This window comes from Vigna unguiculata, chromosome 8, assembly GCF_037176805.1.
Source record: "Vigna unguiculata cultivar grain cowpea cultivar isolate G323 ecotype 2 chromosome 8, ASM3717680v1, whole genome shotgun sequence".
NCBI lineage: Eukaryota > Viridiplantae > Streptophyta > Magnoliopsida > Fabales > Fabaceae > Vigna > Vigna unguiculata.
In genome coordinates, this window is record NC_140799.1 from 5100254 (window position 1) to 5116198 (window position 15945).

The 15945-nt window shown below is 29.1% G+C and overlaps 2 protein-coding genes across 2 annotated transcripts; one reads left to right on the plus strand and one right to left on the minus strand.

The window, feature by feature from the left end:
• The first annotated feature begins 3447 nt into the window (after nucleotides 1–3447).
• Nucleotides 3448–7668, plus strand: LOC114194651 (putative protein phosphatase 2C 59). The gene is made up of 9 exons (XM_028085002.2): nucleotides 3448–3620; nucleotides 3863–4126; nucleotides 4773–4900; nucleotides 5357–5455; nucleotides 5571–5729; nucleotides 6123–6209; nucleotides 6294–6385; nucleotides 6539–6613; nucleotides 7038–7668. The coding sequence occupies exons 2-9, from the start codon at nucleotides 4044–4046 to the stop codon at nucleotides 7194–7196; spliced, it is 882 nt and encodes a 293-aa protein (XP_027940803.1). The 5' UTR covers nucleotides 3448–3620; nucleotides 3863–4043; the 3' UTR covers nucleotides 7197–7668.
• A 4491-nt stretch (nucleotides 7669–12159) lies between these two features.
• Nucleotides 12160–13006, minus strand: LOC114193847 (protein GLUTAMINE DUMPER 4-like). Its single transcript, XM_028083796.2, has one exon. It carries the CDS (start codon nucleotides 12892–12894, stop codon nucleotides 12364–12366), a length of 531 nt encoding a protein of 176 aa, XP_027939597.2. The 5' UTR covers nucleotides 12895–13006; the 3' UTR covers nucleotides 12160–12363.
• Nucleotides 13007–15945: the final 2939 nt, after the last annotated feature.

Below are 15945 nucleotides of genomic sequence, written 5' to 3' on the forward strand. Positions count from 1 at the left end.
AGCAACAACATAAACATATGCATTCATATTAATTACAACAATGAAAACCAACCATGTCTAACTCAATTGAAGATCCAATCAATAGAAACTTGACCCTAATTAATATGTGGTTGAAAAGAACACAACACAACACAAGCCACCATTGTTTTTGGAAGTACAAGTATGATAAATGGAGTTGTAGTTTAGTTAGGGTTTTGCATACGTGGTAGTTGGAAATTAATTGGGACAAAATAGAAGCTCCCTTTTGATAGGGTTGATTTGTGCCCTTTTTCTTGTGATACACACATAAGAAAGTAGTTGAATTAGATAGGCCAATGAATTAATTGCAATGGAGAAGAGAGGCAAAACATGTGCCCTATAAACAAAGATGTTTTAGAGGTAAGAGAGATTGTGATATATCTTGAGATGTGGAAATCACACCATGGGAAAATGTCAAAGATAAGATCCAAAACTTTGAAAATAACACCATCATAATAACAACACAATTTATTCACACCATTCTAACATGGGATTTCTCTTCAAGGAGCTTCTAATCTCTCTCCATGTCTCTTCTAACCCTAAACCACCATAAAAAAAAATATTACTTAGTTGTGTCATTTGAAAAGGACTTTTCCATTAATCTTTATAAGAAGATAATCAAAATAAGTTTTTGATTACAAGTTATTAGTTTATGCATGTGTTAAAATTTAGATTTTAGAAATGTTAATAAGAAATGACTTTTTCTATAAAAGGGTCTCTTTTAACAAATTTCTTCATAGGTATTTTCAGGGGAGAAAATTAAGAAAGAAAATAAAGTTTTATCATGAATTAAAATTAGTGTCAACTAAAAATAAGACTTTTAAAATAAATTAGATGTGTTGTATAAACTGGTTTAATTTATGGATTTTATTTTTAATCTTCTCTAGAAGAAATAGTTATTTAAAAATTATAATTTTTTTTATTTAAACATAAATTAATTTATAAACCAGTTTTAAAAGTCTTGTTTTTAGTTAAAAAATGAGTGTTAATAGGATACGAATCACAAAAGGTGCTACCAAACAAATAAAATAGTTTAACATTTTTTTAGTAGGGATCAACTTTTTAAAATAATGTTTGCATGATTATTTAATTTTTTTCTAGATTTCAACACTTTCCCCATCTCTTGCCACATGGCATGATTACCATACTTTCAGTCTTACATGAGAACCCAACAAACAAAGAAAATTTAAGAAAAAGCAATGTCTTATCATACCATTTATTCAGGCAACCATTAATTGTTTCTTCTTTTTATAGTTTCATTGATGCTACGTTACTGTTTTTAATATGCATTTCTCTTTTTCGAGTTTCGTTTTTTAACTAATGTTTTAATTTTAAATTGATTTCAATGTTTGGATTTGAAATTTAGTCCAATAAACCATCAAAAGAGCTTAATATTCCTTTGAGTGTGTTTGAAAAGAATGTTACGAGATTATTTATTAACTCATAAATATTGTCAAGTAGTATAGTAGGTATGAGATCATTTTTATTAGTATAAGTTAAATTATTACTATAAACATGTTGAGTTTATATCGTTAAATAATTTGTTAATACAAGATATCAAAGAAGATCACAAGAGCCTGTCTATTAGTAAAAATTTTGAATAATTTGTATACGATTTTTGGATTCAAATTTTATTATTTTTATTGTAAAAAATATATAATAATTAAATACATTGCTAATGCAACAAAAAGTAGTAGAATGTAATGTAATGTAGATCCTCAGTGCATGTATTAGTTATTTAATTTCTGTTAAATTAAATTTGTAGCACAATAATTTCAACTTGCAAGAAAAAGTCATATTTTTATACTATAAATGAGGTTTTTATGTTCATTAGAAGTCATATACTTTTGAAAAATAAGATTAAAAATATCTGAGTGATAAATTACATGTTCTCTAATTAATTGAATGGACTCAAATTGCAATTAAAACATCTTCAAAAGTTAAATAAACAATTATGAGAATATTTTTCTTTTGTGAATAAATAGTAACATAATAGGGCATATGAGAGAAATGCATAATGCATGCTCTATCACATGAAAAGTTGAGTTTTTCAAAGGAATGAATGGATTTTTTTAATCAAAGCCTTTTACTTATGAAAATACATAGCAAAGTGAGCATCTAATGTAATGTACAAGATAAGGCAGAGATCTCATAGAGTGGAGAATGAACAATATTATAAACTTATTTTCTATTCATATTTTTCTTAATTTATCATATTAAAGATTAATCTCATTTACAATATTGTACTTATTATTATTACTTAATTAGATAAGTTTTTTTTTTCAGACAAAAAAATATAAATTATCTATTATATGAATACTCTCCAGATTTATGAACAATAATGTTTAAGCATTTTGACAACAACACTTTACAAGGGTATAATCACTTTATTAGAAAGACTACAAATTATCAAGTTTTGTGATTGCTTTTTCTTATATTTAACTCATAATTTTCTTTCACATAATAGACTAATTGTTTTAATTGAGTTTTCTTCCACCAGCAACACATTTGTGAGAAAAATATCATTGTTGAAAGAAGATACAAAGGGTTTTTCACACGTTATTATGTATATTTTATTATCAAAAATGATGCAAAAGGTTGATATTTCAAGCATAGCAATAGTGAGCATGAACAACACAATGTCTTTTTATACATAACAAGAGCTAAGAGTTAAAACATAAGAGAAAAGCTCGTGGATGAGATTGTTTCTCTCTATTTTAGATTAATTAACATAAACCATGTAATTTAGATAAAATAATCGTGATTAATTTCTTAAAATTATATTTTACTCATTGGAAAGAGTATTAATGTGGCATTGACTTACCCCTCACAAAAACTTCCCTTATCCTCCGGCAACTTGCACGTTGAATACCGACCAAGTTTTAGTGCTTAATGAATGAATCACCAAACAAACATTTTAAACTTCACCAAAAAGTTTAAAAGTAATAACCCAAAGTAGAGGAAATATTCTATGTATAATAAATTTAATATTAATTTTGCTAGAATTTTATTTCATGTGTTTATTCATGTAAACGTCATTAATGAACAAAAAATTATTATATTTTACAATTACTATTTTGAAAAGTCTTAAATGAAGATTTTATAATTTGTTAATTTCACAATTAATTTTTATTATGCAATAAAGTTTATTCCACATACTTGATGTAACTGAAGACTCCAAAACAAATCATTAATTAAACGAGAATAATTTGTATTTGAATAGTATCAAAATTATTAAACTCTTTGTACTGACATGTAAACTGATGATAGTGTAAAAACTTTTTAAATTCTTACTTACTACAATTTTATTCAATTTGAAAAAATATGATTTTGTTTGAAAGAAAAAGACATTTTCTGATTTCGATTGGTTTCTCATTAAACTCAGAAATTTCAAAAAAGAATTTTGGGATGTAAATTATGAGTTAATTTACTAAAAGATGGTGTCTGAATTTGTTGGTGGAACAAACAAAACCATGAAGCTATCTTGAACTAAAAATGAAACAGAATCCACCCTGTTTTCTCACCCTTGGTGGAACCTTGTCTCCTTTTTCTTTCTCTCTCTTCTTTGTGTCATGCAATTTCTTCCCTGTTCTCTTTCTCGGGTACTTTCTTTCTCTCTACCTCTCTCTCTAATTGCAGATTTTACTGTGTTCATAATAATTCTCACCAAATCCCAACCCAGTTCTGAATTTGATTTGGTTAATAATACCAAGATCCAAGCATAAAGTTTGTTTTTTTTTTTTTTTTTTTTCCTTTTGGGTGGAACAAAGTTTGAGCCTTTTTCGGAAATTTATCTGTTTTGTGATATTAACTGCACTCTCTTCCTTGTGGGGTTTCTGTGCAGATTAAACTTGGGATTGTGTGATTATTCCGAAATGACCCCACACCACTAAGTGTTATGATAACTTGGAACCTGTTGCACGCAAGAATAAGCTGGACACACGCAATAGCGCTATTATTTCTTCATTTTTTTGTTCTTGGTCAAAGAAATAGTACTTGGGAGCCCTGAATATTCAAGCTCTGATATGGGGTACCTCAATTCAGTTTTATCCTCTTCAGGTCAGGTTCATGCCGCAGAAGATTCACCTGTCAGTGGAGGGGGCCTCAGGTTTGTAATTTGTTCATCTTTCTGTAGATCTAGAGTTGGTTCAGTATAATGAAGAATTGGTGTGTTTATTTGATGGTTACAATTACTGATGTTGGTTAATGGTATTCTTTCTAGGTAGTTTTGTGTCGAATTCTCTGTTATGCTCTGTCCGTTTTGTTGTATCGTCCCATGTGTTGCTTTGCAGATTCACAATCATAGTTCTGTTCTATGCTGTTCTTGTTAGTGTGGATTTTGTGACCATGGGTCAAGAAGCAAATTTAGTGTAGTTTTTCTTTGTATAACATGATTGTTTGAAGAGGGGCCATGGTTGATGTAGAACTAGTCATTCTTTGTTTTGTTGAACGTCATTACTAAGTTCTGGTTTTTCTACTTCTTATCCGTTTATCCCTTTTTACATTTGATTCTCTCTTATTGGCTATAAGTTATGTTGGACAATGTTACAATTCATACTCTTACTGAAATGAATGACTACCCTTTGCTGAATTTTTTCTATGACAATGATTGAAAATAGATGGTGATTTATGCGTGCATAATTCAATGGTTATTTTTTATGATAGATGATTTTAATTGGTATTCTTTATATTCCTGTCTTTTGGCTGATGGAATGATTTGGTTTTGACAAATTTGTTATGACTTGTAATTGCAGTCAGAATGGCAAATTCAGCTATGGGTATGCTAGCTTCCCTGGCAAGAGATCTTCAATGGAAGATTTTTATGAGACAAAAATTGATGGCGTTGATGGTGAAATTGTTGGCCTTTTTGGAGTTTTTGATGGTATTTTTACATAACACTTTCATCTCCTTGGCCTTGTACTGTATCCATGCTACTTATGCTAAGAGAAAATGCCAAGATGGGGGAGTTGCTGATGTAAATTAATTGGAAACTTAGAAATTGTTTCCTTTAGAGCCAATAAAAAGTGGTTATTTCAATCTGACTGTCGAATGTTTAATTGTTATGATTTGCTATGGTACTGTTTTCTGCACACCAGGAGGGAAATCTCTCTGTAGGTTCTTTATCTAAGTAATCTGTATTTGAGCATAATTTCCAGAGGCTTTAACCATTAACCTGTACTTTCTGTTTCAAGTATTCTTAATTGTTATATAGAACCTTCATGAGTGCTGAATGTTTCTTTCTTCAGTTTTTCATTTCTATCATTAAGACATGTATGATATCTTTTGTACTGTTCTTTATTGGCTAAAAATCTGCAACTATCCTTTTTGAAACTTTCAGGTCATGGAGGTGCTCGTGCTGCCGAGTATGTCAAGCAAAACCTGTTTAGCAATTTGATCAGACATCCAAAATTCATTTCTGATACCAAATCTGCAATAGGTCTGTAATTTCCTACCCATGATATAGCATCATGATCCCTTAGCCTGATGTCCTTCAATTGATAAATCCTGAGATTAACTTTCTTTTCCTGCTGTCAAACTGTTTTTCTTCACAGCTGATGCATATAACCATACCGACTCTGAATTTCTGAAATCTGAAAATAATCAAAACAGAGATGCTGGATCAACTGCTTCCACTGCCATTCTTGTCGGAGACCGCTTGCTTGTTGCAAATGTTGGGGATTCCAGAGCTGTTATATGCAGGGGTGGAAATGGTAAGGCTTGTTGTCTTGTATCGTAAATTCTTGCTTAGTTGCACAGATTGTATTACAGATATTGTTTCACAGTAATTTTAGTTTTCTGACACCTTGATGTCATAATATTCGTTATTGTTATTTTCAAATGGTTCTGGAGGTTTCAGTATTATGCTAACCCTTTGCATTTCTGCTTGATTGCTGCAATATTTGTCTCTACATGCTAATGCCTATACTTAATATTTGTATTGTCTCACCAAATTTACAGCCATTAAGTAATCATTTTTACTATTGTGTTTCCATTTCCTTGCGTCTATAAGTTAACAACTTTTAGGCACTTGTATCATATGCTATTTAGGCACTTGAATTGAATGGTGACTCAAATATTTTGCTTTCCTATGTTGTTTCAACTAGCCATTGCTGTTTCCCGAGATCACAAGCCAGATCAAACTGATGAGAGGCGAAGGATTGAAGATGCAGGTGGCTTTGTCATGTGGGCTGGTAAGGTCACCTTATAGTTAGCTTTTGTTACCAGGTTTATGGATTCATCTTGTTTGTCTCTGGTAAGTTTTACATTATGTACAGGAACTTGGAGAGTTGGTGGTGTTCTTGCTGTTTCTCGTGCATTTGGCGATAGACTCCTCAAGCAGTATGTTGTTGCTGATCCAGAAATCCAGGTGTGTTTACAATTTATTTCATATATTGTTAGATCCATCAATATCTCTGTATATTACTCTATGAAACATCCATTCAGTAAATTAGAGACCAATTTCTTTGGCCCTCTTTTGTATATTTCCCTTCTTAACTAAAACATGTTTGTGATCTTGCAGGAAGAAAAGGTTGATAGCTCTCTTGAGTTTCTCATATTGGCCAGTGATGGGCTATGGGATGTTGTCTCAAACGAGGTTTGCAACGATTTTCATTTCTTTCATGTTAGAAACCACACTAGAGACCTAGTACTCATCCTTAAATTCTGTGCAACACACGTAGGTTCATCATTACTGATGTGTTTTTTCTTCTAAGAAGGTTCATTAGGGAGATATTATATACATGTAACACGAGTCTAACTCATGTAAAAAGTTGACATCACTTTAAATTCACATAACCACACATCATGTGGTGTTTAACTTTGTTTTTTTTGCAAAACAACGTGAGACTTAGACTCACATTTGGATTATAATGACCTCTACATGATGTGTGGCTCAAGAAAATTAGCTATCAATCTCCTAGAAAAGCTCAAGACCAAGCTCATGAATGTGCAAACAAGAAATCCAAGTCATGTTGTCTTGCTACTCATCTAAATCTCATAATCTTATCACCTCTATTCAGGAAGCTGTTTCCATGATTAAACCGATTCAGGACGCGGAGGAGGCAGCAAAGAGACTGATGCAAGAAGCATACCAGAGAGGTAGTTCTGACAACATTACATGCATCGTTGTTCGTTTCTTGTCGAACCAAGGTGCTTCTTCTCACAGTAACTCTGGCTAAGTGTTCTTCATTAGAAGATCAGTGTTGTATCTGGAGATAGATAAAGAAAAGATGGCACGAGGCAAAATGAGTTTGTTATAGTTGGTCAAAGACATTCCTTGTAGCTGTGTACCATGCAAGAATAGAAATCAAATTTGAACTCACTATGGTCCTCTAGCATAGATATGTTTTCACATTTTCAAACCATTTCACTTCCATAATTGAGTCCTATTTATAGCCAGGAAAAAATAGCTGTGCAAAAGAGTTTAAAGTGTTTGAATATTTGACATGATGTTTGTAAATGTGGTGTTGATCCTATTAATCCCCTCTCCCAAACAAACTACTAGTGTGCTTGGTTGAACTTATGTTCCCTTTTCATTGTTAATCTGGTTTTACAGTGTTAGTCCCATCCCATGTAACACCTACACTCATGTTCTACTTTAATAGTGGCTTTTCATCAAGTGTACAATAATGTGAATCAAGTTACAAACAATGTTCTTCCTCTTTTTCTTTTGTCACTATTTTCAACTGTTTATAGCATATGTATGAATGGTTTTAGATTATCTAGATTCTGCAAATTAACTTTTCATTAAGATTGAGTTCAAAATAAGGCGATTTGGAAATATTTATTTAAACACAGGAACTAAGATGATGTTCCATTCAAAATTTTAAGTTTGACTTTAAACTATCAGACATTTTTTAAAGAAGAAAGAGAAAAGTTTGTTGTCCAATGAAAAGAATGAGCTACTTTTAGAAATGGACTCAGAAAATTACGTTGTCGACAAGGCAGGTTTTGCACTTACGTACGACGAGCGAACTTGTAATTTTCTTCATCATCGTCCAATAAAACAAAAGATGTACATGGTAAAATATTCAGTTAAATATAAATATATATATTATATTTATATTCACATAATCAAGAATAATATATTTTTTATGAAAGCCTTTTCTAAGACATATATGCATGACTGATAGAGTGGAAAAATAGAGGGAATGACAGAAAACGAAAAGAAGAAGAAAAAGTAGTAAAGAATAAAAGAAAAATTAAAACTTATATGTATATTAGTATCTCTAATTACTAATAAACATACATAACTTAGTTTGAGAAAGAGTGTATAACATCATATATATATATATATATATATATATAGAGAGAGAGAGAGAGAGAGAGGATTTGAGTTGAAAGAAGGATGAATGAAGAAGGCAAGTTGAAGGCTTATATAGGAGAAATGAAATATATTTTATTTGTAGAAAAGAAGAAAATTTTGTATGCCTTGCCTACCAAGTCATGGAATAACAAGTAAAGTGAAACCAGCCAAAAGTAAAAGGTTGAATATCATTAAAATAGGAATATTAGTATTTGAACATTGTATTATTGTTAACTGGAAAATATTAAAAATGTAAATCTTACTTTTTTTTAATATGATTCTGCAATTTTTAATTAATAAGAGACACATTGTTAGAAAAAAGAAATATTGTAGTAGCATTATAGTCTCAATTAAAATACTAAGATATTGCATTACCAACCAATCTATTGGGTCCCAAATCTCGTTTTCATACGATGTTTTTTAATGTACGAAATTTGGCTTCTGTTTAATTAAAGAACATCGTGATGCATGTGGAACTCATAAAATAATTAGTTATGAATTTATTAAAATTGACTTACCTAAGGCTTTTCGTTTCCTTTTTTTTTTTTTTTGCAAAAAAAAATTATTCACTTTACAATTGTTAAGTAAACAGAGGTGAAAAGATAGGTTACCATAAGTGAAGTTATATTTTTTTTATGATAAAATTTTATTAAATAATCTAGTACGAAGACAATAAATATAATCGTGGTGTAAATATTTTTGTACATTAATCTTTTGTAATGTATAAATTATGTTTCATTTATGTATTCTTATGTCGGAGTTTCATAACTTCTTATCCTCAACCCTTATTGGATATGAGAAAAGTGACTTCAACCCTCAAGATTTTGTTCGTGATTTCTGTTTTGAATTTTCTTATACATCATGGATTTTATTGTTGAATTCAGTTTGAATAATTTAGTAATATTTTTACTAATTATCTCATTATGGGTGAAATAAAATATTTTTTTCGTCAAAATAAATATTACCAGTTCTAGAAAATTTAAATAGCAATGAAATGGGTGCTAATAGTATCTGACAGAAATTAGATTTAGGTTCTTTCTTCGTGCACCCCAAAATTACTAACTGTAACCACATAACAATGAAAAGGACACAAATATCCTTCAACTCTAAACCATACCACTATTGTTGTTGTTGTCACTTCCACCACTGTCGCTATTCAGAACCGCTCAGAGAAAGAAATAAAGAAAGAGAATTAGGAGTGACAATATGGCCTTAGTTCGACGGGTCAATCTGTAGGTCCATAAAAAAAAATGTGGGACAAACAAAGATATTGAATGTGTTGATATGTAAAAGTTCGGCTCACATAACCCACAACCTGGACGGTTTGGCCCATGACCCACACAATTTGGCCTGCGGTCCACAGAAGTTGGTTTGCGACCCACATAAAAAAAAACTTGCACTTGTGTATATTTATTACTTTTTTTTTTCTTGTGCATAAATATTTCAAATTTTTGTATAAGTGAAAAATATATATTATTTGAATGCGCTAAAATTTGAAAAATTCATCATAGATGTCAAAGTACGAATATGAATATAATGAAAATATTAAATTATCAATTTATCATTAACTTCTTAAAGTATTTCTTTAATTTTGTGAACTTGTTAATCCTTTCCAACTTGCTTCGTAAGAAGAAAATAAAATACACGAGAAAAAATCATTTCGAAACGAATTTTATGTGTTCCAAAAGACTCATTTCAAAATATATTTCATATAGGAGTGTTCTGTAAAAAAATTTCCCAAAGGCATCATATATGTTTCGGAAAGTTTGTTCCCAAATTTCTATTATGTAAAACCTTTCCGAAAATACATTTCATGCATTCTGGAAATGTAATTCTACAAATTTTGTTCCAATTTTTTTTTTTTCAGAAATGTTATTTTGAAAATGACCTTTCCACCATCATCCCTATACCCCTCCTGCAGAGAAAAAAAATGGAAAGGGAGATAACGTTGTAAAGAAAGAAGAGAAAATATGAAAACAAAAATTGTTTTGAAAAGCTCTCTTCGGAACGTATTTCATGTGTTCCAAAAATCTTTTTTTAAAACGTATTTTGCATAGCTTTTCCGGAAAACTCATTTTAGAAGACATTATATGCATTATGAAAAGTTTATTTTGAAAATTCTTATTTATAATGTTTTTTCCTAAGTATATTTCATTCATTTCAGAAATTTAGTTCTGGAAATTGTGTCAAAAATATGATTCCACAAATTTTATTCTGAAAATCTTATTAAAAAATTTTGAAAAATCTGATCTGAATTTTTTTTTCAAATATACTTTTTTGGAATTTAATTTTTCAAAAGATAAAATGGTTATTTTAAAAATTTGTGGTAGCGCGAAAAAATTGTGAAGGTGCAGGAAGTAAAAAGCCCTCCATTTTGAGTCTATTATATTTTTCAGCCCAACAACAAAAAATGCAAGGTATTTTCTTTACTACATCATCAATTAAACGTTATTATCACCCCTCTACTTAAATACAAATATTATTCCCTAAATAAAATTAACATAGATACCTCATACATAATTTAAATACAAAATAAAATAATTTAGAGATTAAACATAACTTTAAATTTAACCAAATTTTGTTAAATTTATTTCATGTTTCGAAGGCTTTTCATAGTAGCATTTGAGTGATTTATATTACATAAATGTGTTAAATTGTGTAAAAAAGTTCAAATGATATTGTAAAAAACGTTTGAAATGTCAAATACACTTAATAAAATTTGGTTAAAATGACTAAATATACGTATTTCTAAAGTTAAAAGACTAAATTGAACCAAAGTTGCAAATAAAGACTAATTTCAATTTTCATTGAAAGTTAAGAGATAAAAAACATATTTAACCCAAATTTTAATTTACATTATATTAACTTATATCTAGATAAATATAACTTAAAAAAATGATAAAAGACTAACCTTTCTTATTATACATTACCTATCACCTTTGTATGTATCTTTTCTCGTTGCTTCACTTAAAAAAAAAAAAAATGTTTGGAAAAATTTCCTCTTAAATATTTTTTACGAAATAGAAAAAGGAAAAAAATGATATAAAACTTTTACATAAGTTAAAATTATTACATGTATAAAAAGTTATTTCACATAGTTACTCTAATTCTTATTTTTAACGTATTATGTACTATACCTTAGTTTTAATTTATGAAAAAAATGAACCTTTTTGTGAGTATGTTTACAGAAACATCTGGAAACATACTTAAAAAAATATAAAAAAAAACATGAAGAGAATATAAACTAGTTTTGAAAAATAAATGATTTGAACTAGAATTTAAAATATTGAAGAAGTTAAGGGTTTGAACGGGGTTTGGCTGACAGAAGAAGCACACTTTATGATAATGCTAAGTGGATGTTGAGGTTAGAAGAATATAAACTCGACTTCAAAAATTTCCACTTCAAAGTCACACACAAATGCCACACTCAAAAGGAAACTCTCCTGCATCTCATTAAATCATTATTTTTCTTAGAGGTAAACTAAAAAAAAAAAAGTATTTTTGCGACCATTTTATAATTAAGAAATTCCATTTTTTATTCGCATCTTTTATTTTTTTTATGTATGTAAGTTATTAATTCATTAAAAAAATAATAAATTAATCTATAATCTACATTAAATCATGTCAAAAAAATAAAAAATAAAAATTAAAAGACAATAGTCATAATATTATTATCTATATCTAATCTCGTATTAAGTTGAGGTTGAAGTTAAAAAAGTTTTTTTTTTTTTTTAACTTTAACGGTGGATAGAATTTAGATACATAAAATGAGGAATAACCATTTCTTTTTATGAATAAATGAGATTATTTATTTTGTAAAAAGTACCCAAAAAGAAAAAGGAGAAAGAGTCACCATTCATTGATGGAAAAAATAAACAAAAAATGGAATGACATTTCATCACTATTCACTCTTTAAACCACACCACCACTACCACAGAAGCTTAAACCCCAATCACTCATCAAAGAAGAAGAAGAGAGAATAAGCAGACAAAATCGTGGTGGAGAGCAAAGAGAGGATCAAAACTCATAATTTTCACTGACTAGCTAGGTTGTTGATTACGTTCACCACGAGAACTTCCATTTTCGTCTGAAACATCATCAACAACAACACGTTTGTTGTCGGAAATTTCCATCTGGGACATGTCGAAAGCTTCTGAATTTCCGAGGTGTTTGAGGAAACTGGTATTGGCAGATGGGGTGGCCAAGAAGGTTGGTTTGTGATCTCCAGCCATGATGACCAAGATCTTCTCTTGATAGACCAAAGGTTGTTCCTTTTGTTGAGGGTCATCATCACCCTCTTTGTTGGTGTTGATATTGTCCATGTCCCTTTGTTGGGTACTCCTTGTGAGCCTCCAATAGGAGCAAGCAAGTATGAAGAGTGCCATGGATATGAGAGCCATGATGATGGCTAAGCCTCCAAAGAGGTAAGGAACAGGAGAGTGCCATGGAGAGGCAAGAGGTGATGAAGTTGATGATGTTGTTGTTTTTGTTGCTGTCACAGTTTCTATTGTGGAGGTTGTTGGCGCTAATGTGGTGGTTTTGGTGTTGTTGGGAATGGGAAAGCTTCTCATTTTGCTGGGTTCTCTCTGTGTTGTGCTTTTGCTTTTGGTTACTTTCTTGGTTTGTGGAAGGAAAAGAAGAAGAGAAGATTTGTGAGAGGTTGTAAAAGGGACATGGGGAGCAGGGTATTTATAGTGGCCAACAACACTAAGACCAAGATATTGAAAGAGACAAAAGGAAGAAGATTGTGTCTTTCTTGTTGTGTAATGATATAAATGATATAATATGCGTAAGTATTGTGTAAAGAGTGTGAAATTCAAAAGGAAAATTATTTCTTTGAGAAATTTTGTTTAAATACTATAAATAGAATTAAAATAAATAATTTTTTATTTTTTTAATTAGAATGAAGTAATAAAGTAGTATTTTATTTTATCTATTGTCAAAATTTGTAAAGAATAACTTTGTTAATGTATCATTTTCTAATTCAAAATTAATGTCAGTTGATTCTTTTTAGAAAAATGATAGTTTAATAATATTTCTTTTGCAAGATACTTTACCTATTTAGATAAAATAAAATACTATTTTATTACTTTATTTTAATTAAAAATAAAAAAATTAATCTATTTTAATTTGATTTATGGAAATTTTTTCAAATTTATTTAAAAAGAATTTGTCAAAAAATAGTTTTCCTTTTTCTTTAATATAATACTCTTTTCTATTCCTTTTCCTATCGTTGGTGTTAAAAGAAAAGTTTAGAGCAACTTTTCCTAATTAACCGAGAAAGAGACATTCATGATCATGTACGGATTCTTATTATTGTATATAAAAGTTCTCATTTTATCTAATTTTTTATTTGTATTTTTAGTTGTTTATTTTTCTTTTTATTTCCACGTACTCTTTCTTTTCCTTTTCTGTCTACTTTTATTTGATTAATTTCTTCTTAATTTTCATCCAAATGTTTAAGACGACAAATCAATTTGTTTCTATGAGTATTATCAAAATTCTAATTTTGATGGAGAATTTTACATTAACTAGATACATATATAAATGTAAGGATATTTTAAAATTGGATATGAAAAAAGAGATAAGTATACACACATTTGTTTATCCTATATATTTTTATAATTTTATTATTTATAAAAAAACTATTTATTTAATATTTAAAATATTATATGAGTGAGTATGATCACATATACTTGTTCTCCCATGAAAAATAGATAAAATTTCATAACCAAAAACAAAAATAAATTTTTACTTTAAATATAATCATTTTTCTTAATCTAAAAAAAGATTTTCTATTTACTTTATTTTTATATCTGAATCACAATAAATATTTATGTAGTGTAATACAATATTAGATACAAAATAAAGATATATATAATAAAAGAGAAATTAATGTTTCAATAAATTTCAAATTCTAAAAATCCAACTTCTAAAAAAGAAATAAAGGAAGTATATTTCAGCTAAAAAAAATTAAAGTACTACAATTACAAAATCTAACCGATCGAGTTTACACCATTAGAACACGAGACTAATTGCACATCTTTGATACTTGTAGATATATTAAAACAATAAGTTACTTAGACACTCAAAAGTGCAAATCTTTATCAATTCAAATTATTTACATGATTGTAAGTCAATTGTAACAAGAAAAATGTTAAAAAAATAGTAAGATATTAAAATGAACAATTAAAATTATTAAAACAATTTACAATATTTATGTATTTTAAAATATTTTAATAATTTTTCTGTTGTGTTTAGTATTTGAGTACTGATCATGATCTAAGCTCTAATTATTTGGACCAAGATATGTTCATGTTGACTGATATCTAAGGTGTATCGACAATGACATTGAACTCTATTTTATAAAATTATCAACAAAGAAATATAATATTTTTAAAAATTTATAAAATAAAACAAAGAACACATTCTATTACAATATTCTAAATCTTATTTACTTGTGATAAGTTAATAGTTAAAATATGTAGATAAAGTTATATAAGGAATCTTCTCTTCAAAGGAAAACACATTTACATGTAAGATCATAAATAAAAATACACTTACGTCTTAAGGACTTATATTCATAAATACTCAATTTTATTAGTAAAAGTTACAAACCTTAATAACATTTTTGTGAAAAAAATTGCTAACATTTTCATGTCTACACATATACTCAACTCTCCTATAAATAAAATTTATTGAATTGTAATAATAACTCTCAAATTAACTCTTTTTCTACAATCTCTTTTTCTACAATAATTTTTTTTACTATTTCCTTTTTCATATAAATATGCAAAACTATGATGAATACTAAAAAAAATCAAAAGAATCATCATACTCTCTATTTAAATAAGTTAAAATGTACTTATGATAAAATAAATTGTTAACTACATTTTTTGTCCCTACACCGTAATGAAATCTTGACTTTTGTTTTGTTATGACAAGATGAAAAGAAACAGATTAAAAGAAAAAGAAGACACACAAATTTACGTGGTTCAGTAAATGTGACCTACGTCCACGGGGCAGTTCAAGAGTTTCTTATTTCTGAATAATGATAGAGAGATACATGATACAGATGCCTTTTAGCCTTATAAAAGAGCAAAAAAAATAACAGTCCCTTTAAACCTCATTACAACCCATAACTATATCATAAATATATGAAGTAAGGAAGATGAAGGGACAACATAACATTCAAGGCATCTTAACAATTCTCCACCTTGACTTGAATTTTCCCAAGTCACTAATAACCAAGAACAACTCTCCTGCCTCTTCATCCCGAAGGGTCTCAAGCTATGCGAACATTCACCAAGTCCAAGCTATGCTTAAACTTGGCAGAAGACAAAGGCTTAGTCAACATATCTGCGAGATTGTCTACGATGGATATCTTCTCTATCGAGAACGATTTGTTTTCAATTACATCGCGTATGAAATTCAACCTGACATCAATATGCTTTGATCTTTCGTGATAAACTGGATTTTTAGCCAAGCACAATGCACTTTGACTATCACAATAAAGTATACGCCTTTGCACATGCAAACCCAAACTATCAATAAGACCTTGCAACCATATACCTTCTTTGACTCCTTCTGTCAAAGACATGTATTCCGCTTCAGTAGGCTGA

Coding starts and splice junctions, on each gene's coding strand:
- LOC114194651 (XM_028085002.2), top strand. CDS start 4,044: ATGGGGTACCTCAATTCAGTTTTATCCTCTTCAGGTCAGGTTCATGCC. Junction 4,127..4,772: donor GTCAGTGGAGGGGGCCTCAG/GTTTGTAATTTG, acceptor TTGTAATTGCAG/TCAGAATGGCAAATTCAGCT. Junction 6,614..7,037: donor GGGATGTTGTCTCAAACGAG/GTTTGCAACGAT, acceptor ACCTCTATTCAG/GAAGCTGTTTCCATGATTAA.
- LOC114193847 (XM_028083796.2), bottom strand. CDS start 12,894: ATGAGAAGCTTTCCCATTCCCAACAACACCAAAACCACCACATTAGCG.